General features: G+C 48.6%; 1 protein-coding gene across 7 annotated transcripts in view; it reads left to right on the top strand.

The window, feature by feature from the left end:
* Positions 1-25,152, top strand: part of CARMIL3 (capping protein regulator and myosin 1 linker 3) — an 88,088-nt gene that overhangs the window by 60,943 nt on the left and 1,993 nt on the right. For 3 of the 7 annotated variants that reach the window (XM_083472465.1, XM_083472468.1, XM_083472467.1), the window contains exons 24-39: positions 123-221; positions 410-538; positions 1,386-1,499; positions 3,484-3,659; positions 5,189-5,276; positions 6,229-6,357; positions 6,461-6,524; positions 7,694-7,908; positions 10,261-10,373; positions 12,703-13,030; positions 13,148-13,282; positions 14,191-14,257; positions 16,032-16,121; positions 17,562-17,695; positions 22,477-22,678; positions 24,620-24,730. In XM_083472465.1, coding sequence (XP_083328591.1) covers positions 123-221; positions 410-538; positions 1,386-1,499; positions 3,484-3,659; positions 5,189-5,276; positions 6,229-6,357; positions 6,461-6,524; positions 7,694-7,908; positions 10,261-10,373; positions 12,703-13,030; positions 13,148-13,282; positions 14,191-14,257; positions 16,032-16,121; positions 17,562-17,695; positions 22,477-22,678; positions 24,620-24,730 — 2,194 coding nt within the window. The remainder of the gene's footprint in view (positions 1-122; positions 222-409; positions 539-1,385; positions 1,500-3,483; positions 3,660-5,188; positions 5,277-6,228; positions 6,358-6,460; positions 6,525-7,693; positions 7,909-10,260; positions 10,374-12,702; positions 13,031-13,147; positions 13,283-14,190; positions 14,258-16,031; positions 16,122-17,561; positions 17,696-22,476; positions 22,679-24,619; positions 24,731-25,152) is intronic. The other 4 variants (XM_083472471.1, XM_083472470.1, XM_083472466.1 and 1 more) reach the window with 2 other exon arrangements.

Below are 25,152 nucleotides of genomic sequence, written 5' to 3'. Positions count from 1 at the left end.
GAAACTTGAAACGAACGGATTTGGACCGCTGGAGAAATGCCCACTTCCTCTGCTGGCGTGCAAATCCCAGCTTCGGCATGATCCCTTCCTTGTCTCTTTCCCCCCTCCTCTCTCCCCTTCAGATCCAGTGGTGTCTCCTCAGGAACAACCACTCGCAGAAGTTCCCCCAGGACCAAGCCTTCCGCCTCCACCAGGGAATCGTCACCAATAGCGCCGAGCAAGTAAACGTTCCCATCTCCCTGTTCGGCACACACTTGCCACCCCTTCCTGCAAATTCCCGTGCGAAACGAGCGCGGCCTGTCCGCCCCACGCCCAGAGGGGCTGCTGTGATTGGCCGGACAGCGGGTTCGGGACTTGGCACCTTGGCGAGGGCAGGAGCTAATGGCTCCCTGTCTTGCCCCCTCCCTAGATGATGAGCCGCCTCTGTGTCAGGGTCCAGGAAGAGGTGCGGTTGCTGCGGACCTGCTCCGCCGACACGATCCAGGAGGAAGTGCTCTACGCCCGGGAACTCATGAAGGAAGCCAAGAACTCGCGGGCGGTGAGCTTCATCTGTTTATTTACATTCCTGGCCCACATTTTCTCCGAGGATCTGAAGGCGTTGCGCACGTGGTTCATTTCCCCCTCCTCATTTAATGCTCACGACAACCCTGTGAGGTAGGTTAGACTGAGAGGCAGTGAGAGGACGAAAGTCACCCCGGGGAGCTCTGTGGCTGATATAACTTCATATTGAAATTGAATTGAATTGAAATACTTTATAGTCACTTGTACAACTTGTATACAGTGAGATTACACGAGCACTCCCCACTCAGCTCTCTTAGTCTTAATTCCCCACATTTACTGACACACAAGGGACGCGGGTGGCGCTGTCGGTTAAACCATAGAGCCTAGGACTTGCCGATCAGAAGGTCGGCGGTTCGAATCCCCGCGACGGGGTGAGCTCCCATTGCTCGGTCCCTGCTCCTGCCAACCTAGCAGTTCGAAAGCATGTCAAAGTGCAAGTAGATAAATAGGTACCGCTTCGGTGGGAAGGTAAAGGGCGTTTCCGTGCGCTGCTCTGGTTCGCCAGAAGCGGCTTAGTCATGCTGGCCACATGACCCGGAAGCTGTACGCCGGCTCCCTCGGCCAATAAAGCAAGATGAGCGCCCCAACCCCAGAATCAGCCATGACTGGACCTAATCGTCAGGGGTCCCTTTACCTTTACTAAATTTCTCTCCCAAACGTTCTCTGTGAAAATCCGTATCCAAACCCAAACTGTAGAAAGGTCTCTGTAGGTGTGTTCCTTGTGTGCTTTTTAATGATGATATTTTTACTGCAGTTTATTGAATAAAAAACACACACAGAGAGAAAAGCACCCGCGAAGCATCCTTTCTCTTTTTCTCTCTTAGCTCTTCCCCAGCCTGTATGAGCTTGGGCACATTTTGGCCAGCGACGGTCCAGTCCGGCACAGGCTAGAATCAGTGGCCAACGAGGTCTCAAAAGCAGTTGACAAGGAACTGCAGGTATTGCTGTTTTCATTTTGCTTTTCTATTGTTCATTTATTGCATTTAAAACCCCCACTTTTCTTCTAAAGGAGCTCAAGGGCGGCATACGTTGTTCTCCCCACTCCTTGTTTTATTTCCACAACAGCCCTGTTGGGTAGATTGAGCTGAGCAGTTGTGCATGGCCCAAGGTCACCCAGCGAGTGCCCCATGATCTGAACCCAGGTCCTAATCTCTGCTTCCTCAAACTCGGCCCTCCAGATGTTTTTGGCCTACAATTCCCATGATCCCTACCTAGCAGGACCAGTGGTCAGGGATGATGGGAATTGTGGTCTCAAAACATCGGGAGTTTGAGGAAGCCTGTCCTAATCCAACCCTCTGATCCAGGCTCCCAATAGAATATTAAAAACACAATAAAACATCAAACAATAAAAACTTCTCTAAACAGGGCTGCCTTCAGACGCCTTTGTTTGTTTCCTTGACATCTGAGGGGAGGGTGTTCTACAGGGCAGGCGCCACCACCGAGAAGGCCCTCTGCCTGGTTCCTTGTAACCTCACTTCTTGCAGGGAGGGAACCGCCAGAAGGCCCTTGGAGCTGGACCTCAGTGTCTGGACCGAATGATAGGGGTAGAGACGCTCCGTCAGGTGTACTGGGCCTTTGAGGCCGTTCAGGGCTTTTAATGTCAGTACCAACACTTTGAATTGTGCCCGGAAACGTCCTGGGAGCCATTGTAGGTCTTTCAGGTGTTATATGGTCGGTGGCCTCTTCCAGTCACCAGTCTGGCTGCCGCATTCTGGATTAATTGTAGTTTCCAGGTCACCTTCAAAGGTAGCCCCACGTAGAGCGCATTGCAGTAGTCCAAGACGTGAGATAACCAGAGCATATTGAAGCAAGGGAATATAACCATTTATGAGCTCATTGCTGCAACTGCTACCGATTAATTGTGGGGTTCTCTTTGACTACGAAGATCAGGCATAGGCAAACTCGGCCCTCCCGATGTTTTTGGGACTACAACTCCCATCACCCCTAGATAACAGGACTAGTGGTCAGGGATGATGGGAATTGTAGCCCCAAAACATCTGGAGGGCCGGGTTTGCCTATGCCTGACCAAGATGGTGTTTGCAGAGCTTTTGGAACGGTTCACCATTGGTTCAACACACCAAGAGGCTTGAAGAAGCCAGTGGTTGCCATGGTGACCAAATAAATGGAGGAGAAGGCCCCTCGGGCCTTCGGGAACCGGTCAGCCCTCTGCAGGAACACCCGTCGCCTTGTGCGAAAGGGCGGGTTTGATTCTTGAGAAAGACACCCGCCGTGCGGTTGGCATCAAGGCATCCCAAATGCTCTTCTCTTGCCCAGCCGCTGCCCTACTGTGCTGGGCCTGGGGGTCACACGAGTAACGCAGTCTAGGTCCAGTCCCAAATCCAAGGGTTCTGCGAGAAGTCAGTCCAACAGGGCCACGGCAGGACACGAGGCAGAAAACCAGGCAAGGCCGGGATCTCAGGCAGGATCTGGCAAACAGCAATGTTCCTCCCGCAACCTGGGGCGGGGTCCGACAGCCTTTTACCTTCGTCGGGTTAGCGGTTGGTCCTGATCCCCTGGCGACTCACCTCCCTGTTTCACCCGAAGGCGAGCACTCTCCTGCGAGTACTCAGGTCTCTCCTTCTCTGAGACCTCAGTCTCTGCAGCTCGGGAGACGTCGGTGGGTTACTAGACCCAGGGGCCGCTTCAGCCTCCCCTGACCCAACCGGTAGTGGAGCAGCTGTAAGTGATGGCCCAGCTGGAGGCAACGAGGTCATCCCCGCATCTGGCGCCAGGGCAGGCTCAGGCCCCTGACTCCACCCAGCTGATGCTTGTCGCAGGGGAACCTGTGCAGACTGGGACTCTTCAGAAAAAGCCCCAGACTTGGTTCAGATGCCGCCTGGGGCAAAGGATCCGGTGCAGACTGAGACTCCTCTGGTTCCGAGTCCCAGGCCATCACACCTGCTTCTTCTCTCCCCTCTGCAGGTGATCCTGGAGTCCATGGTTTCCCTTACCCAGGAGCTGTGCCCACACGCCGTCCAGGCGGCGGAAGAGCACAACAAGATGCTGGCGGCCGTTTCGGAGCGCGTCACCGTGCCCCGAAACTTCATCCGGGGGGCTCTGCTGGAGCAGGCTGGCCAGGACATTCAGAACAAGCTCAAGTGAGGAGCAGGAGGGCGCAGAGGGGATGCCATGCGGGGACTGAGAATGGCGCTTTCCACAGACAAAGCGGGTTCTCTGCCACTGAGCTACCACCCCACAAGCTTGGGGGGGGAGGCAGTCATGTTATCCGAAGTGGGGCCTGGCCAGGGCCGGATTTAGATTTGATGAGGCCCTCAGCTACTGGAGGCAATGGGGCCCTTTATATGTCCAGCTGTACTTTGTCAACCACAAATTGCCGCTGTTTTTTGTGTTGAATGTCTGCTGGATGTTAATTTATGGACCTAATAGGTACCCAAAGCCATTTGCACATAACAAAATATGTATTGTATCAAAGTAATTGTTGAATTAAAATACAATTAAGAAGAACTATATTAATAGTGAAATACAGGAGAACCTCGACTTAACCACCACCTCTACTCTCGAACAATCCGACTCGTGACTGCGGCAAACCCGGAAGTAAATACTGGGTTTGCCACGATTTGCGCACGTGTAGAACGGCGCTTCTCCCAGCGACCCGGATCGACTCACGAACGGACCTCCGTCACAGATTCCGTACATGAGTAGAGGTTCCACTGTACAATTAAGGAGAAGTATATTAATAGTAGGGACGTGGGTGGCGCTGTGGGTTAAACCACAGAGCCTAGGGCTTGCCGATCAGAAGCTTGGCAGTTCGAATCCCCGTGATGGGGTGAGCTCCCGTTGTTCGGTCCCTGCTCCTGCCAACCTAGCAGTTTGAAAGCACGTCAAAGTGCAAGTAGATCAATAGGTACCACTCCGGCGGGAAGGACAACGGCGTTTCCGTGCGCTGCTCTGGTTTGCCAGAAGTGGCTTAGTCATGCTGGCCACATGACCCAGAAGCTGTACGCCGGCTCCTTCGGCCAGTAAAGCGAGATGAGCGCCGCAACACCAGAGTTGGTCACGACTGGACCTAATGGTCAGGGGTCCCTTTACCTTTACGTATATTAATAGTGAAATATTTATTAAGCTCTAACTTAAAATGATATTTTATTCATAACAAACTTAACAATGCAAACACATTGGCATTTGGCAATAACAAAAGTTCCTTTAGAAACACAATTTACAAAGTCTCATCATCTAGTCTCTAGAAACTTGCTGCAACGTGAAATAATAATGGGTGTAAATATATGATGCAAACTAGTAATAATTATAATTAGCTTTATTAATACGAAATGAAGTGTGTTATAACTTGTACAATGCAATTGTAGTTAATACAATGCATTTTTTATATAATATCAATGTCACCATAGTAGTCAACTAATGGGCAGGGCCCATTACTTACATCATAGGAGCCTACACAACACAAAACACTGTAGGTTTTGTTTTATTTCCTTTTTGTCTTATATTTTGGAAGTGTGCATCCAGGTTTTTTTCCCTTTAATTTTTTGGGGGCCCCTAAGCTATAGCTTGTTTAGCTTATATGTGAATCTGTCGCTGGGACTGGCACAGGGGTTTGGAAGGGGGGTATGCCAACCTCTCTGACCCTCTCTATCTCTGATCCCACGCCCAGCGAGGTCAAGCTGTCGGTGGTGACCTACCTGACCAACACCATTGTGGAGGAGCTGCTGCAGGAGTTGTACTACGCTCACAAGAGTCTGGTGAGCCCCATTCCGCCCCTGATTACACCCCCCCGGGGGTTCATTTAATCCAGGGCTCAATGCTAGAAACAGTGCTGAAGGGGCATTGGACCAGGCCTCAGCCCTGACCTCTGCAAATTGCTACCTAACCAACTCCCCCCAGGGCATGTGCAGAGTGCTTGGCCACTAGCGCTAAGCCAACGCATGGAAGCCTCCCCCCGCCCCGGAATTAGCAGGGAGAATGTCCCTTCATCTTATCAGGAGAGGGAACGAATTCAGGCAAGTGTACCGCAAAACCCGTTGTAATTTTGTCCTATATGTATGGGTTCAATCGATTCCACTTACAAGTCTCTTCCCCTCAAAGTATCTCAAGCGATTTCTCTGTAGAATCATAGACTTGGAAGGGAGGGTCACCTAGTCAGTCCCACCCCCTTCAAAGGCAGGGATATGCAGCAGGAATCGAACCCGCGGCCTTGGCATTATCAAAAGCCATTCAGTGTGCGAAAAGAGCAGTTGAAAATAACTTCAGATGCCACCTATATATAATATAATAATAATTTATTATTTGTAGCCAGCCCATCTGGCTGGGTCTCGCCAGGCGACAAAGATTAAAAATACATTAAAATATCACACATTAAAAACTTCCCTGAATAGGGCTGCCTTCAGATGTCTTCTAAATGTTAGGTAGTTGTTTATTTCTTTGACATCTGATGGGAGGGTGTTCCACAGGGCGGGTGCCACCACCGAGAAGGCCCTCTGCCTGGTTCCCTGTAGCTTTGCTTCTCACAATGAGGGACCCGCCAGAAGGCCCTCGGAGCTGGACCTCAGCATCCGGGCTGAACGATGGGAGTGGAGACGCGCCTTCAGGCATATGCGGGCGCTCACCTGCAGGCCTTCCTCTCTCTTGCATCGGGGAGGCCTCCCTCTCCCCTCTCAGCCCGTAATGCCTCCCCAATCTCCTCCCCAACCTCAGGCCCAGCACATCAGCCACCTCCGCCGGCTTTCCGAGGGCCAAGACAACGCCGCCCTCCTGGAGCAGGTTGGGAATCCCCGTCTCCACGACCACGAGGAGACCACGGACGACGAGCTGGGCTCCAGCATTGTAAGTGGGTGAGCTCTGGGTGGGGAGCCCCTGTGTCTGCAGGCCCCAGGCTCCCATCTCGCCCTGGAAGGGTTCGCCTGACCACTCTCTCGTCTCGCCCCAGGACACCATGGCCATCAAGAGGCGGAAGAACTGCCGCAGGATCCGGCCCGCTTCTGCCTTCATTAGTGAGTGCGAGAGCTGCTTGCCCCAAACGCCACCCTCCAGCCATACATTTCGCCTCTGGGGACGGGCCGTAGCTCAGTGGTTGAGGGTCTCTTTTGCATGCAGTCTCAATTCCCAGTGATGCCAGCTGGGGCTGGAAAACCCTGGCCAGTGTGGGCTGCCGCAGCGCCCTCTGGAAGATAGGGGGCTCCATCTCGCATCCTGACTGTTCGCCGTGCTGGTAGGGGCTGATGGAGATCTGGCTCCCAACATCTGGAGCGTTGGCTACCCCTGGTGTACCCCCAGATTCCCAGTCAGTGGACTACAACTCCCATCATCCATGTCCGTTGGCTAAGCGGTCCGTGGACGATGGTCGTTGTAGTCCAAGCAACGTCACGGAACCCAAGCTTGAACCCGCTCCAAATGTCTATATATTTCCCCCCCAACCAAGTCTGCATCTATAAGCAGTCCGCTCATGTGTTGTGAGTGTTGTCTTGTCATCAATCCATTGATTAAAGGGGATCATATCTCTTTATTCCTCCACCTCATCAATAACTCTCCTTTGGCCAAATATATATTCCCACTGTGGAATATAACAACACAATAAAATTCAGAACAGAAACATTTAATTGCACGTTCTTTCCCCCCTGAAATCCAATTGAAAATCTTTGATGAATTCACCAAAGCTAATGAACTTGATGCGGTCATTCCAGCTCTTTGACACCCGATAGTCATTTAATAATAATAATAATAATAATAATAATAATAATAATAATAAATAATAATAATAATTTATTATTTATACCATCAGTTTGATTTGAGTTAATTTTATAATGAATAATTTTGGTATGTTGTACTATTTTATTGTTGTTAGCTGCCCTGAGCCCGGCTTCGGCTGGGGAGGGCGGGATATAAATAAAAATTATTATTATCATTATCATTATCATTATACCCCGCCCATCTGGCTGGGTTTCTCCAGCCACTCTGGGCAGCTTCCAACCTCCCGCATGCCCCCTAGGTAATTCCACTACCCCCCACTTTGAGAACTGCTGCTGCAGCCGAAGCCGATCACTGTTTCTTCCATTGCATCTGAAAATGCCCACCCTGTTGCCAGGCACGCTCCCCCCCCCGTCCCTCCCCTCTAAGTGGTATAGTCTTTCCAACCAGAGAGACCCCCATCCTCTTTTTGCAGGTGGTTCTGAGCAGGACGGCGACCTGGTTGTGCCCAGGATGGACTCCCCACTGGGCTGGATCTCGCTGGCCAGCAGCAGCCAATATTTGCATTCCCGCAGCACGTCCTTCGAAGCACTCTCTGACCTGCCGACGGAAGGGGCCCGGCTGGAACATCGCACGCGCAGCCGCCCCCGGCCGCCCCGTGCCGCCCCGCAGGGCAGGTTCCGGCCCAATGTGAGTATCCTGCACACGAGCCCCTGCGGCTTTCGGCTCTCCTGTCCGCCTTTCCGTTCCTCTGCTAAGCTTCTCCCCCCATTGCTTTCCCATCCTTGCTGGGCGCAAATTTGGCCTCTTGGTGTGAGAGGTGGAGCTGCACAATTCCTTAAGGCCTTTTGCAACTTGGCTGATCTCGTGCCTAATGCTATCATGTGGTGGCGAACTTCGATGTCTAAAATCCCTGGTAGAGGCCAAGGATCCCGAGATCACTTTAAGGGTAGGCGATTGCCATAAAACTTAGGGAACAAGCCGTGCTATCATAATGATCAAGGTTTTAAATGATAATTTTAGGTTACCGTATTTTTTGCTCTATAAGACACACCAGACCATAAGACGCACCTAGTTTTGGGAGGAGGAAAACAAGAAAAAAAATATTCTGAATCTCAGAAGCCAGAACAACAAGAGGGATCGCTGCGCAGCGAAAGCAGCGATCCCTCTTGCTGTTCTGGCTTCTGGGATAGCTACACAGCCTGTATTCAATCCATAAAACACACACACATTTCCCCTTACTTTTTAGGAGGGAAAAGGTGAGTCTTATAGAGCAAAAAATACGGTATATGTTAGTGACTAACTTTTAATTTATATATTTTTTAACTGTTGCTATATCTGTATTGTCCCTGTTATACCTAATTGCAAATTCAAATGTATCCCTATCGTGTTTTATGACTTTCTTGATATTTTATGTGGGATGGAACTGGTCTGTGACCGAAATAATAAAATTCAATTCATGTGGTGGCTCAAATCCCAGCTCAGCCCCACCTTCCCACCCTCTGAAGCCCGCATTTGGGGGCTTTCTGCTGGATTCGGCCGGCAGAAGGGTCCCAGCAGAGGGGCATCTCTGCCCCATCCACACACACCAGCCTGACGCAAAGGTCTCTCGATTTCTCTGTTCGTCACCTCCCTCGTTTCCTATCCACAACCGGTTGAATTCACCCACTTTTCACTCGTTTAGCTTCCTCATTTCTTTTTTAAAAAAAGTTTTTATTTATATTTTTTTCGAGTTTATACATTTTGTTAATTTTACAATCATTTTAACCTTTCATAGTTTGACTTCCTTCCCCCTCTTTCTGTGGCTCCTTAAATTTATTTTTGAATACCTTCCGCATATCCAAATTCATTTAATTTGCTCATTTAATGATCTAATTTAAATATATACTCTTCTGAAACTGCAGGTTATTACAATAATCCTGCCAGTGTTTTTTTATCTGTCAACAATTTATCTGTGAATATTCCATAAACCATTTCCATTCATTTGTTTAAAAAAGTTTGTTATCTTGATTTCTTATTCTTCCGGTAAGTTTCACCATCTGCATATTCCATAAGTTTCTGTATCCATTCTTCCTTTGCTGGGACTTCTGCTTCTTTCCATTTTGGGGCGAGTAGCATTCCTGCCGCTGTAGTAGCATACATGAATAAATTTCTATACAATTTAGGTAGTTCTGTCCCAATAATTCCCAAAAGAAAAGCTTCTGGGTGTGTGTTTTTTTTTTGTTTGCTTGTTTTTACAAAGGTTATTTTGAACATCCTTTTCAATTATATATCATTTCCCAGTAAGCTTTAATCTTATTACAAGACTATCACACAAGACCACCACCTCATTTATTTCCTCTGCCTTATGGTGCTGGAGGAGACTCTTGAGAGTCCCATGGACTGCAAGAAGATCAAACCTCTCCATTCTGAAGGAAATCAGCCCTGAGTGCTCACTGGAAGGACAGATCCTGAAGCTGAGGCTCCAAGACTTTGGCCACCTCATGAGAAGAGAAGACTCCCTGGAAAATACCCTGATGTTGGGAAAGATGGAGGGCACAAGGAGAAGGGGACGACGGAGGCCGAGATGGTGGGACAGTGTTGTGGAAGAGACCAGCATGAGTTTGACCAAACTGCGGGAGGCAGTGGAAGACAGGAGTGCCTGGCGTGCTCTGGTCCAGGGGGTCAGGAAGAGGCGGACACGACTAAACGACTAAACAACAACAACAAATTCCCATTTTATATTCATTTGCCCATTTGTAGGTTCCTCTCTTTTTACCTTTATTCTCCCATTCTATGTGTTCTTTTTAACAAATCCATGCACTTCTTTCCTCTTCCTCATTCCCATTTCCCAACTTTCGGTCCGTTCACCCTTTGAACCAAACCGAACTCTAGAACAAGACAAATCGGATGTACCTTTTTCAAACCTTCCTAGACAGGAAGTCTCGTCCACTGAAGGTGGGACTTCCTCTTTCCCTTTAGACTTATGAATAAGGAGGAGATGTTCCTTGTGAACTAGGCGGTGCAAGATAACAAGGCATTCATCGTCCTTCCCCATTTCAGAACCGAATCGTGGGCTCTATAGAGTCCCGAGAACAGGAGAACGGGTCGGTGCCCCGACTGGACGAGGGTCTCGATGAATTTTTTAACAGGAGGGTCCTTACCGACAACACTGGGTGAGCCTCATTATTATTAGTTTTTATTTATTTATTTTATTTAATTTATATACCGCCCTATATCTTGACTAGGGCCAGGGCCTTTTCAGTACTGGCCCCGACTTGGTGGAATGCTGTGTCACAAGAGACTAGGGCCCTGCGGGACTTGACATCTTTCCGCAGGGCCTGCAAGACGGAGCTGTTCCGCCTGGCCTTCGGTTTGGACTCAGTCTGACGCTTATGTTTCCCTCCCCTTATGGTTTTGATTTATGGGCTCCTATTAAAATGAGGCTGCATTGGAAATTGTATTTTAACCTGTATTTTAAATTGGTTTTTTCTTCTTCCCCCCCCCCCTATTATGTTTTTATTGTAATTTTACTGGTGTTAGCCGCCCTCAGCCTGGCTCTGGCTGGGGAGGGCGGGGTATAATTAAAAATGTATTATTATTATTATTATTATTATTATTATTATCTGGAGGTCTCAGGTTGGTTCACAGAATAAAATCAACATATAAAACTACAAAATACCGAATAAAAATAAAAACAACAACCTTATAGCCCCACCCTCAGAAAAACACATTTTAAAAGGGCGTAGAATGTCAATCACATGAACCAAAGGCCTGGTTAAAAAGGAATGTTTTTGCCTGGTGCCTAAAGGTGTATAATGAAGGCGCCTGGCAAACTTCCCTGGGGAGAGCATTCCACGGATAGGGAGCCACTGCAGAGAAGGCCCCGTTCTCGTGTTGCCACCCTCCGGACCTCTCGAGGAGGAGGCACACGAAGGAGGGCCTCGGAAGATGATCTCAGGGTCCAGGATGGTACATTAGGGGAGAGGCGGTCCATGAGGTATTGCAGTCCTGAGCCGTTTAAGGCTTTATAGGTCAAAAACAGCACTTTGAATTGGGCCCAGAAACTCATCGGTAGCCAGTGCAGTCGGACCAGGATCAGTGTAATATATCCTCAAACCGTCTTGCTCTGGTGAGCAACCTGGCCGCTGAATTCTGCACCAGCTGAAGTTTTCGAACCGCCTTCAGAGGCAGCCCTACGTATAACACATTGCAGTAATCTAACCCTGAGGTTACCATAGACAACAGTAGTTAGGCCTCGCCCCCTTCCCCACCCCCTGGAATCTATGCTTCCAGGTGTCACAAGAAAGCTGCAGAGATAGCGCAGGATAGTGCGCACCCCGGAAATGATCTCTTTCAGTTTCTGCCTTCTGGAAGAAGGTACAGGGTTATAAAGACTAGGACTAGCCGCCTAGGAAACAGTTTCTACCCAAATGCAATTTGGGTTTTAAACCACAGTCTCTATGGGACGCGGGTGGCGCTGTGGGTTAAACCACAGAGCCTAGGGCTTGCCGATCAGGAGGTCGCGGTTCGAATCCCCGCAACCGGGTGAGCTCTCGTTGCTCGGTCCCTGCTCCTGCCAACCTAGCAGTTCAAAAGCAGGTCAAAGTGCAAGTAGATAAATAGGTACCGCTCCGGCGGGAAGGTAAACGGCATTTCCATGCGCTGCTCTGGTTCGCCAGAAGCGGCTTAGTCATGCTGGCCACATGACCTGGAAGCTGTACGCCGGCTCCCTCGGCCAGTAAAGAGAGATGAGTGCCGCAACCCCAGAGTCGGCCACGACTGGACCTAATGGTCAGGGGTCCCTTTAACTTAAGATAGTCTCTATGGGAGTATATTGTATTTAATTACGAGGTATCAGAGTTTTTAGGGGAGTTAACCAGGCTGGGATAGCGGGCTTGTTGGTTTTTGAATGTCGGATGTAGATTTTTTCAATTTCTTCGTTCTGTATGGGACAATGACAATAAAGATTATCGTATCGTATCAGAATTTGCAGTCTAGACCCCCCCAGATGTCCTTTTTATTGCGCCTCCACGATGGAGAATTTTGAAAAAGTGCTAGCCCAGGGGGCCCTGTGGCTCTCCCTTCCGCAGCCACTGCAGCGCTCAAGAATCACAGAACTGGATGGGACCCCGAGGGTCATCCAGACCAACCCCCCTGCAATGCGAGAAGCCAAGTTACAGGAAACCAGGCAGAGGGCCTTCTCGGAAGTGGCGCCCTCCCTGTGGAACGCCCTCCCACCAGATGTCAAAGAGAACAACAACTATCAGGCTTTTAGAAGACATCTGAAGGCAGCCCTGTTTCGGGAAGCTTTTAATGTTTGATGTAGTATAGTATTTTAATATTCTTTTGGAAGCCGCCCAGAGTGGCTGGGGAAACCCAGCCAGATGGGCGGGGTATAAATATATTATTATTATTATTATTATTATTATTATTATTATTATTATGCAGGAATTGCAGCTGAGATTCCCCTCCCTCAGTTCCTCTGCCTTTTCCCTCTCGCAGGTACCCTCGGACGCCCAAGGGATGTGGGGTAAGGCCGGGACCCTCCGACCCCCTCCCGCCCCTCCAGAAGAAGAGGAGGAGGGGCCTCTTCCACTTCCGCAAGCATCGCAGCATCAAAGGGGAGCGAGACCCCGAGGAACTGCCCCCCAGCCCTCCCCCGCCCCCCACGGGTGGGGACGACCAGAAGCCCCCCCTGCGCCCCTCGGGCAGCCAAGAGGAGGAGAGGCGGCTGGGGCAGGATGGCCTGGGGGCGGCTGTGCCCCTTCCGGGAATGGGGGTCCTCGGCCCCAGAAGTGGGGTGAAGGGTCTGCCCAGCAGGGCTAAGCAGGTAAAGGAAGTCTCTGCTCCCGGGAATGGTGGGAGGGTAGAAAGCAGGGGGCTGTCCAAGGAGGTCTTGCGTTTCATTCGCTCTGCTCTCTTCTCTCCCCGCCCACGCCGCAAAAAGAGCTCCAATCCTGACACAGGGAGGGCGGAGCCAGACTCCAAAGGGGCGGAGCTCCTGCAGCCGTCGCGGGTCCAAGGCGTGGCCCTGCCCGGAATGGGGCGCGCTAAGGGGTGGAGCCTGGATGCCAAGCTGGAGGTAATTGGTGGCTTACTGGGGAGGAGGCGGGGCTAGGCAAATTCGAGTTGTCAGTGGCTGCCGGCCACTTTAGAAACCTGAGGCTGTTTGCCTCTGAATGCCCAGTCCCCAGGAGAGGGAGAGTGTCGCTGTTTCTATCAATATCATCAATTGAAACCCCTTTGGGGGAATTTTTTGTGTGAAAACAGGAGATCAGTATGTGATAGTTGCGTTTGATGACTGGGAAAATACCGGTCTATGGGAAGTGGAATAGTATTAGAGTCAAATGAGGTCATGGGCAGGATTCGAGATGAAAGCAGCAGAAGGAAAATGATAAAATAACTATAACAGAGAAAGTTTTTGTAATGGATAAAGATATAAAGGTTTGGGAAGGAAAGGTTTGAGGAAAAACACTGTGGAGATGGGTACGGGAAGTCGTCTTGCGGAACAATGTAATTATTTGATATTGTGAAAGCGTATGAAAAGATTAATAAAACATTCTATAGAAAGTGGAGTAGTTGGATGTTGTCATTGTCGTGGAGAAAATGTTTTGAATAATTCATTTTATGCAACAGACAGAATTGGAAGCCCTTTTTCTTTTCTTCTGTTTTCTTTCTTTCTTTCTTTCTTTCTTTCTTTCTTTCTTTCTTTCTTTCTCATCACTTCTCTTTTTTATCATTTCCCCCTTTTAAATCTGTCTGTCTCAAAAAGGCTTTAATAATAATAATAATAATCAGCAGTATGCAAAAAGTAGAGTTTTGCTGTTGCCCTGAAGTTCTGCCTGCGAACTTCCCATTGGGACCCCTGTTTGGCCGCTGTGAGAACAGGGATGCTGGACTTAGATGACCCCTCCCCTCCCCCTTGGGCCTGATCCAGCAACCAGCCTCCTCCGACCTTCTTAACCTGCCTGCTTCCTCTTCCGGTTCTAGAGCGTGGACCTGGGGCGAGGAGGCAGCATGAGGGAGCAGCAGAGAAGGCGCTCTTCGGACGACTCAGGTCAGCACCCCACAACCCTTCTCCATCGATCTTCGCTCCTTCCTCGCCCCCCTCCCACTGCCCCCCCCCAAGCAAAACTCTTAATAAGATGCTATGAACTGGACTGAGCAGAAGACGCTTCCTTCTGCATCAGTCGGGACTTTTCATGCATCTTGAAATTTGCCTTGTTTCAATATTAACCCCCCCCTCCAGTTCAGTTTTCTCAGGGCGCTTTAAATCCCAGGGGCACGATTCTGCCAAAATTAAGTCCTCTGGGGTCCTACCAAGCTCAGTGAGGGAGCTGAGCAGCCCATGGGGACTCAAAGGTGCGCAAACTAGGCTGAATTGTGCCCCAAGAATTTTAGTCTTGCTTGCAAAATCAATAAATGTGTGTACCCTTTCCTCCTTCCCCCCCAAAACTATCAAAACCACAGGTTTTAGAATGATCTGATTTATTATTATTACAGTGGTGCCTCGCAAGACGAAAAGAATCCGTTCTGTGATTCTCTTCGTCTAGCGGTTTTTTCGTCTTGCGAAGCAAGCCCATTGAAGGATTAGCGGATTAGCGCTATTAGCGGCTTTTAGCGGCTTATCTGCTAATCGGATCAGCTGATAAGCGGCTTAGAAAAAGGGGGGGAGGGGGAAAAACCAGCAGGAACTCGCAAGACATTGTCGTCTTGCGAAGCAAGCCCATAGGAAATTCGTTTTGCGAAGCACCTCCAAAACGGAAAACTCTTTCGTCTAGCGAGTTTTCCGTCTTGCGAGGCATTCGTCTTGCGGGGCACCACTGTATTTTGCACGAGGTGGTGGTGGTGGAATTCTTTGAACAACTTGAAGAACTGGGGAGGGGATGTACCGTATTTTTCGCCCCATAAGACGCACCTGACCATAAGACGCACCTAGTTTTTAGAGGGGGAATGCAAGGGGGGGAATTATTTAAGGGGAGCGCTGAGCAGAGCGTGTATGCATCCCAGGCTCTGATAAGCACTCCCTTTCACAGCCCGTCACTAATGGGTAGCCCTTCTCCCTCCTCGGGGAAAAGCCCCCAAGAGCCGCACACACGCTCTTGGGGGCTTTTCCAGGAGGTGGGGGAAGGGACGGAGCGTGGCTAAGCCAGAAGCTAGAGCAGCAAGAGGGAGCGCAGTGATCCCTCTCGCTGCTCTGGCTTCTGGGATAGCTGTGCAGCCATAAGATGCACACACATTTCCCCTTACTTTTTAGGAGGGGAAAAGTGCATCTTATAGAACAAAAAATACGGTACAGTGGTGCCCCGCAAGACGAAATTAATTCGTTCCGCAAGTTTTGTCGTCTAGCGAATTTTTCGTCTTGCGAATCACGAAATCCCATAGGAATGCATTGAAAATCAATTAATGCGTTCCTATGGTCAAAAAAAGTCCAAACAAAGCCAAATTTGGTACAACAACAGTTTATTAACTGCTCTTTAAAGTCACACATACTGTAAAGAGCAGTTCAAAAATTGAAGGGAAAATAAATTAACTTTATAAACAAAACATGTCTTTGTTTTTAGACAAAGGAAACAAAGTCGCGAGACGTTTTCGTCTTGCGAAACAAGCCCATAGGGAAATTCGTCTTGCGAGGCAAATCGAAAACGGAAAAACCTTTCGTCTAGCGAGTTTTTTGTCTTGCGAGGCATTCGTCTTGCGAGGTGCCACTGTATTTGGATCTAGAATACCTACAACTGCAATTTTGGCCCCATGTTTTAAGTGTGCGCGTGCAGGACTGCAGCTCTGGCTGAGATAGAAAGATGGACTTTTCTGCTTTCTGCACCCCACAGGGCAAGCGGGGAGGAGGCCTCACCCCCCACTGCAGAGCACCAAGCCAAGCTTTGCCACCATTCGCCGGGCAGAAGCCAGCTGGGACATAGGTGGGCATGTGAGGTTTTGTGAGTTTCCTGGGTAAGATCACTGCCGACGGCTCAGATGTGACGCTCTTCAATGTGATGCTTGGTTCTTGTTTTAGGGAGCCGGCCTCACCCTGTCCCCTAAAACAAGCAGCTCCCTCGTCCAGAGCCCCCTTAGCCCGGGTCTCCTGTGTTTGTATCTACAGGTGAAACTCGGAAAATTAGAATATTGTGGAAAAGTTCATTTATTTCAGTAATTCAACTTAAAAAGTGAAACTAATATATGAGATAGACTCATGACATGCAAAGCGAGATATGTCAAGCCTTTCAGGCCAATCAAGCACAGTAATCCCATGGGCATTGAACCAGGTTTTGGTACTTTTGGCAGTGTGGGCAGGTGCCAAAGTCCTGCTGGAAAATGAAGTCAGCATCCCCATAAAGCTCATCTGCGGAAGGAAGCATGAATTCTCCAAAATCTCCTGGTGGATGGATGCGTTGACCCTGGACTTAATGAAGCACAGTGGACCAACACCAGCTGATGACATGTCCCCCCAAATCAGCACAGACTGTGGAAACTTCACCCTGGACTTCAAGCATCTGGCATTGTGTGCCTCTCCGTTCTTCCTCCAGACTCTGGGTCCTTGGTTTCCAAATGAGATGCAAAAGCTGCTCTCATCAGAAAAGAGATTTGGGGAGCCATGTCAGCTGCATGCTTCTACTTCTCAGAGGTCCAATATTGCTCTATTTGCAATCCTTGTTTTGCTGATTTCATTTAATATTCTAATTTTCCGAGATTGTTAGTTTGGGGTTTTCATCAGCTGTAGCCCATAATCATCACAATTATAACAAATAAAGGCTTGACATATCTCGCTTTGCATGTCATGAGTCTATCTCATATATTAGTTTCACCTTTTAAGTTGAATTACTGAAATAAATGAACTTTCCCATGATATTCTACTTTTCCAAGTTTCACCTGTATATTTACAGCATTAATTCCCCGTTCTTTAGCTAAAAAGACTCTCAGAGCGGCTCTAAGGCAGCCCCTTCCCTCAGGCGCACAGTCTCTAAAAAAGACACAGCATGCGAGGAAAGGCGGGTGCGGAGGGAGGAGGAAAAAGCAAGCCGAAGCACAAATCCTTAAGTTTCAGCCAATTTAGTTAGCCAGTGCCAGCAGCTATCTTACCCCTTGATGAAAAGCAGTTCCTCCATTTCCTAGGAGCAGAACTGGCAGCCCTGAATCAGAATTCATGGAATCATAAGTTGTAGAGTTGGAAGGGACCTCTGAGGGTCATCTAGCTCAACCCTCTGCAAAGCAGGAATCTACAAGGCAGGGCAGCTCCTGCCACCAGATTCTTCCCCCCCCCCCCCAGATATCCCTTTACGCTTCTACTAGGTAGAAGGAAATATTTTTTTAAAAAGGATTTGCCACATGATTCTCATTTTCCTACTCCTGGTCGCCAACAGCTGAAGAAAGCTCGCCGAGGGAGAGCAGGGGACAGGAACCCCTCAGAGACACCCCCCCAGAAGAAACGGACGAAAGGGCTGTTGCCGTGGCAACACCGACCTCCGAAAAGGACCGGCCGACGCCGCCAGCCAAGGCAAGCAGCCCTGCTGAACAATGTAACACAACACGATGGCCGATAAGAATGGCACTAAACGCTATTTATACACTAATAGAAATGATCAGAAATACAGTCAAGGTCTCTCAATCTTCTTCACCAGTCTCACGGTAGAATAATTCAAAATTTGAAAAAAAAAAAAAGATATATACATAATCTGTCACCGAATATCGCCGAAACAGAGTTTCTGGATAACCAATCTGTTTCGTTCAAGGCTTCATCAGCCAGTCTTGATCAATTCTTCGTCAGCCAGACTTGTAAGAATTAATATGACTCAGTCTGACCCTTATGTTTCCCTCCCCTTACGGTTTTGATCTATGGGCTACTTTTAAAATGAGGCTGCATTTTAAATTGCATTTTAACCTGTATTTTAAATTGGGTCGTCCCCCCCATTATGTTTTTACTGTAATTATACTGGTGTTAGCCGCCCTGAGCCCTGCTGTGGCCGGAGAGGGCGGGGTATAAAATAATAATTTTATTATTATTATTATTATTATTATTATTATTATTATTATTATTATTATTAACAACCCGAGATTGCAATTTACATGCGATGAAACCTGCATCTGAATAAAATAAAATGCATAATACTATATGTACAACTAAAATACATACCCAATCTTACATGTAAGCAAATACAAACGCTGTGGAAAATATGCTGTGGATCAGTGCTCATATGACACTGTAGTCAGATGCTAGTAACAAATTGTAAAAAACATAATCTAGTTAGCCACAGGTGAAACTAATATGCTGTAAGGGAAATTAAAGACACAGCACAACATTAACAGCAAGAATGCCTGACAACCAGATGAAAACAGTTGAAAACAGTCCCTCCAGGGAGAGTGAAAACTGCAGGCGAACTGGGCAGAAGGGGAGAGAGGAGCTGGGGTCGCCTTGGGAGGTGGCCTGTAGTACTAATTTTCTCTCCTTGCCCCCCCCCCCATTCAGTTGGGTGTTTTGCCGTCATAGAACTCAGCAGCAGGAGGACAGGGACCAAGCGAGAATGAGTTGGCTGTGCCGCCAGTTTGGCGCCCTCTACTGTTGGCTTCCCTCCTTTCCCCCTTGTTGTTGTTGTTTAGTCGTTTAGTCGTGTCCGCCTCTTTGTGACCCCCTGGACCAGAGCACGCCAGGCCCTCCTGTCTTCCACTGCCTCCCACAGTTTGGTCAAACTCATGCTGGTAGCTTCGAGAACACTGTCCCACCATCTCATCCTCCGTCGTCCCCTTCTCCTTGTGTCCTCCATCTTTCCCAACATCAGGGTCTTTTCCAGGGAGTCTTCTCGTCTCACGAGGTGGCCAAAGTCTTGGAGCCTCAGCTTCAGGATCTGTCCTTCCAGTGAGCACTCAGGGCTGATTTCCTTCAGAATGGAGAGGTTTGATCTTCTTGCAGTCCATGGGACTCTCAAGAGTCTCCTCCAGCACCAGAATTCAAAAGCATCCATTCTTCGACGATCAGCCTTCTTTATGGTCCAGCTCTCACTTCCATACATCACTACTGGGAAAACCATAGCTTTAACTATATGGACTTTTGTTGGCAAGGTGATGTCTCTGCTTTTTAATATGCTGTCTAGGTTTGTCATTGCTTTTCTCCCAAGAAGCAGACATCTTTTAATTTTGTGGCTGCTGTCACCATCTGCAGTGATCATGGAGCCCAAGAAAGTAAAATCACTCACTGCCTCCATTTCTTCCCCTTCTATTTGCCAGGAGGTGACGAGTCCAGTGGCCATGATCTTCGTTTTTTTGATGTTGAGCTTCAGACCATATTTTGCACCCTCCTCTTTCACCCTCATTAAGAGGTTCTTTAATTCCTCTTTACCAATCTCAAATTGCTAGCAGGCAATTTCTTTGTTCTCATCTCAAGCCACATTGCATTCTACGTTTAAGCACACCTCCCTTGCGAGGGGGGTTACGGGCGAAAGTTGACTCTTCTGCCTGGTGCAGATGGTGTTTCCGCACCATTGCTATTTTCTTTTATGCACTTTACATCCCTGACTCTTTAGAGCCTATCAACTTCCTTCCCTCTCGCCTCATGGCTTTCAAAATTAACCTTTATGTCATTGCCTTTTTGTACGTTTCCCAATTCTGATTGCACTCATTGCTTAATACAGTGGTACCTCTGGTTAAGAACTTAATTCATTCTGGAGGTCCGTTCTAAACTGAAGCTGTTCTTAACCTGAAGCACCACTTTAGCTAATGGGGCCTCCCGCTGCCACTGCGCAATTTCTGTTCTCATCCTGAAGCAAAGTTCTTAACCTGAGATACTATTTCTGGGTTAGTGGAGTCTGTAACCTGAAGTGTCTGTAACCCGAGGTACCACTGTAACTCAAAATTTAAATAAATATAGAAAGGTAGAAAACTTCTCCTTACAAGTCTTCGGATAACCCTGCTAGTGATGTTAATTGCTTACAATAATCTTTCAGATATCGTATAAATTTACCCCAGTCCTTTTGGACTACTCGATCTTGCTGGTTTCGGATTTTTCCTGTCAGCTTTGCGAGTTCTGCAAAGTCCATGATCTTAACTGCCACTCTTCTTTCGTTGGTCCTTCTTGTTGTTTCCATTTTGGGGCTAAAATAATTCTTGCTGCTGTTGTTGCATACATAAACAGTCTTTTATCTTCCCTTGGTACCTCTTCACCCACTATACCCAATAAAAAGGCTTCTGGTTTTTTTAACAAAAGTATTTTTAAATATTTTCTTTAGCTCGTTATACACCATTTCCCAGAAAGCCTTTACCTCTTTGCAAGTCCACTGCATGTGGTAGAAGACACCTTCCCTTTCTTTACATTTCCGACACTCATTGCTTCTTGTCTTGTACATTTTAGCAAATTTAGCTGGTGTTAAATACCATCTATACGTCATTTTCATAACATTTTCTTTAAGTGCACTGCATGCAGTAAAATCAATACCTTCCTTCCACAAAGACCATTGCTATTTTCGGACGGATTCAGTCACATATCGGCTGACTCAGGTTGCATCATGAGGGTTGACTGGGAGCTGCTGCACAACGAACTCAAGAAATTGGGCTTCTTCTATTTTTGCTATGAGGAAAGTAACAGGGGAAGCGCAGGGCAAAAGTGTGGCACGCCAAAGCAAGTCCTTCTCACCTCCCCATGAAGGAATTACGACAAATGCCCTTTCAACAGCCCATCTAATTTCCCATCAGATCAATCAACATCCACACTCAGCAAACTGGTCCCCTAGAAGCACCCAAAAAAGTTATTAGCAAGACATATGTCAGCAAAATTCACCCAACCGAAGCTGGTCCCGGCCTGCCAGATGTTGGACTACAACTCCCATCACCCCCTGACCATCGGCCATGTGGGCTGCTGGGGGTAAAACAACAACTGCAGCGGCACAGATTTCACCAGCCCCACTTAGCAGGCTGCCAGGAGCATCTCACAAATTTAAGCAGGCCTTTGGCCGATGCCCTTTTAAATGCGTTGGCAAGATTATTGAGTTGTCTTTGTTTTCGTTACGTATTCTGTGGGGGTTTTTTATACGGTCATACCTCGTGTTGCGTTTGCTTCAGGTTGAGCGTTTTCTGCGTCCCGGGGCGGCCTGGAAGTACCGGAAAGGGTTACTTCCGAGTTTCGCCGCTTGCGCATGCGCAGATGCTCAAAATGACACCACGTGCATGCGCAGAAGTGGCGAATCGTGACCTGCACATGCACAGATGCCGGTTGCGTTCTGCTCATGTTGTGAACGGGGCTCCGGAACGGATCCTGTTCGCAACCATAGGTACCACTGTATTGTAATTTTTATGTTGTGAACTGCCCTGACATCTCCAGGTAGAGGGCAGAATAATAATAATAACAAATAACAATAACAGTAATAATAATAATAATAATAATAATAATAATAATAATAATAATAATAAATTCCTTCCAGTAGCACCTTAAAGACCAACTAAGTTAGTTCTTGGTATGAGCTTTCGTGTGCATGCACACTTCTTCAGATACACTGAAACAGAAGTTGCCAGATCCTTCTATATAGTGAGAAGGTGGGGAGGGGTATTACTCAGAAGGGTGGTGGGAATGGGAGATTGGCAGATAGCTGAGACGAGCCTGTTGACGACTCTTAACGACTGTAATAGGTCTTACAGGAAAAGGCAAGGACTACAACTCCCATCATCCCCTGTAAGACCTATTACAGTCGTTAAGAGTCGTCAACAGGCTCATCTCAGCTATCTGCCAATCTCCCATTCCCACCACCCTTCTGAGTAATACCCCTCCCCACCTTCTCACTATATAGAAGGATCTGGCAACTTCTGTTTCAGTGTATCTGAAGAAGTGTGCATGCACACGAAAGCTCATACCAAGAACTAACTTAGTTGGTCTTTAAGGTGCTACTGGAAGGAATTTTTTTATTTTGACTATGGCAGACCAACACGGCTACCGATCTGTAATAATAATAATAATCAGTGCCTCCCCCCCCCCCCGGTGGTACACAGGGGGACGCATACCGCTAAACATTTTGTGAACCTTTGTACTTTTGTCCATTTACTGTATTCATTTCCCCCCAATTTGAACTATAAAAGGTGATTTTCTTGAGTCAAAATGAAAGTACTCCTAAACATTTTTAAAGGAAAAAAGCAATAATAATGATGATTGATGATGGTGGTGGTTCCTTACATTGACCCTGCTGAGATTGGCAGAATTCCCTGCAGGCTTCTGCGTTTCACAGAACTCTTCTGCAAACTACACTTCTGACAATAAGATCTGTTTGACTCTACGATTCTCCTTTTTTTTTTTTTTGGCAGCAATTCAGGGATCCCCCTACCGCCCCTCGGCCTCCCAAGCCCGTCGCCCTCCCCCGGGGCCGGAAGCCCCCCAGCCAGCCCGAGAGGAGCCGCAGCAACGAGGAAGCAGGCGGCGCAGGAGGAGGGGCAGTCCCGGAGGAAACACGTACGTCCCCCCCAATTGCCCAACCCCGACGCAGAGCCAAGGAGCGGGAGAACGAAGGTGATGTGAGACTGGGGCGGCAGGACCCGACTGGGCCTCCTTCCCTCCCCCTGGGAGTGTCTGGCGGAAAGAACTCCTTCTGGGGGCCACGGATTCTGCTTGGTCCGTGGCTGTTTCCCTCCCTGCCATAAAGTGGACTCTTGCGAACATCTCTCCAGGGTTTTTCAGGCAGGCCGTCTCTCTCAGCCCTACCTGGAAATGCCGTCAGGGGCTGGACCTTGGGGCCTTCATCCTGAAAAGCAGCCACCGAGCTGCAGCCCTTTCCCGAAAGCTTTTGGAGCAGCAGTGTGGGGCAGTGGTTAGAGCAGTGGTTCTCGAAGGATGGGGCGCGGAGAGGACGGCGAGTGTGGCAGAAAGATTCAAGGACAATCATGTAAACATTTCAGCATGCTGTAGGACGCGGGTGGCGCTGTGGGTTAAACCACAGAACCTAGGACTTGCCGATCAGGAGGTCAGTGGTTCGAATCCCAGCAACGCGGTGAGCTTCCATTGCTCAGTCCCTGCTCCTGCCAACCTAGCAGTTCGAAAGCACGTCAAAGTGCAAGTAGATAAATAGGTACCGCTCCAGCGGGAAGGTAAACGGCGTTTCTGTGTGCTGCTCTGGTTCACCAGAAGCGGCTTAGTCATGCTGGCCACACGACCCGGAAGCTGTATGCCGGCTCCCTCGGCCAATAAAGCGAGATGAGCGCCACAACCCCAGAGTCAGTCACAACTGGACCTAATGGTCAGGGGTCCCCTTTACCTTTCGTATCAAAATATTTTGTTTTTATTGTTTACAGAATACGGATAGATACTTTTTCCAAATGAGAGCAGGAGAGTACCGAATGATAACGAAGGACAATACCAGCTGTGTTGTTGTTGTTTTTTACTTTCCAGTGTATCGCTTATCAATTACAAAGTTCGATGTGTTTTATCCTGAAAGGCATGGCCCAGAGAAAAACCTTTTGAGAACGACTGGGTTAGAGTGTTGGGTTAGGGCCTGTGTGAGACCAGGGCTCAAATCCCCTTCTCCTTGCTCAGTCGGTGGAGCGTGAGGCTCTTAACCTCACGGACGTGGGTTCGAGTCCCACGTTGGGTAAAAAGATTCCTGCGTTGCAGAGGGTTGGAATAGATGACCCTCGGGGTACCTTCCAACTCTGCCATTCTATGGGTCTCTCAGCCTTGACGCTCGCTGGCTAACCTTGGGGTGGCCCCTGCCTCTCTCGGCCTGAGCTGCCTCGCAGGTTGCTATTGGGATTAATAAGGGGAGAAGGAGAATGTCGCCCGCCACACTGAGCTCTTGGGCAGAAAAGGGAGGCTGCAAGTACAATGATAAATAAGTTGGAGTTCATGTTATTAAATATACCAAGAAATAAGCACACCAAGAACTCAGGCCAGTGTAAGTTTCAGTAGTGGGAGTGGTCCCTACTCACAACACAATAATTCGTTACTGGCTTCTAATCCATAATTGGCTTCTGTTCTGTGATTGAAACGGAGTCTCCATCTGCAAGCTGATAAAATATAAGGATATTGTAGAGCGAAAAAGAGAAAACCTTTGTAACGAATTATTGTGTAATACATATCTTTATGAGTTAGAGTTTGTAATCTTTGTTAGAATTTGTAATTTCTATTTGTAGTTCTTGTCAGAATGCATACTTTTGAATGGATTAGTTTTTGCTATTATTGACTATTGACTTGTGAGTAGGGACCACGCCCACTCCCGAAACTTACGTTGGCCTGAGTTCTTGGTGTGCTTATTTCTTGCAAATGCGATGAGCCAATAAATTAAGGGTAACGTTCGCCATCAGTACATCTCCTAATTCTCCTCCGGGGGTCTTTCCCAGAGAGGGGTCATGCTGTAAGCTGGCCCAATTCCCACCTTGCGGTTCTGGAAAGAGCGGCAGAGATGGGAGACAGGAGGCGCACGGCTTGCTGAAACTCCCGTTTTTTTTTCCCTTCCAGGGGAACCTGAGGTGGGAAGGAAGGCAGCCCCCCTCAAACCAAAGAGGACGCGCCGGGCGCAGTCGTGCGACAAGCTGGAATCGGATCGGGGCCGAAACCCAGGCTCTGGAGGTGAAGCCCTTCTTCCTACACGCACGGTTCCTGCTTCCTGACATGGGACCGGGAAGGGGAGCGGGGGGCGGGGAGCTAAAGTGGGAGGGGGCTGCACATTCCCCCGCTGCCTGCGGCTTCTGCTGGGCTGCAAACGTACCAGGCGCTTCAAGGACATTTTGAGCATGACTCTTTGCCCCCAAGCACCCGGCCGCCGGAGATTGAGGCCCTTCCACCGAGAGAAGGAAAACAAGAACACTCTCGTCGGCCTGCTTTCCCAAAGCAGCCCTTGCCAGATACAATGCCCTGGAAGCTGGAGGCTCCGTTTCGGTGCCAGGGTAGTTGCGGAGAGGCCTTTTCGTTTCCCTCTGTACTCTGCTCACAACGTACCCATTTGAAGCCCCCTGGGGCAGGACCGGGAGAAGGGGTCAGATGCAGGCCAA

This window comes from Podarcis liolepis (assembly GCF_965112155.1).
Source record: "Podarcis liolepis genome assembly, chromosome: 13".
In the NCBI taxonomy this organism is placed as follows: Eukaryota; Metazoa; Chordata; class Lepidosauria; order Squamata; family Lacertidae; genus Podarcis; species Podarcis liolepis.
This window is presented reverse-complemented; position numbering and strand designations above follow the sequence as displayed.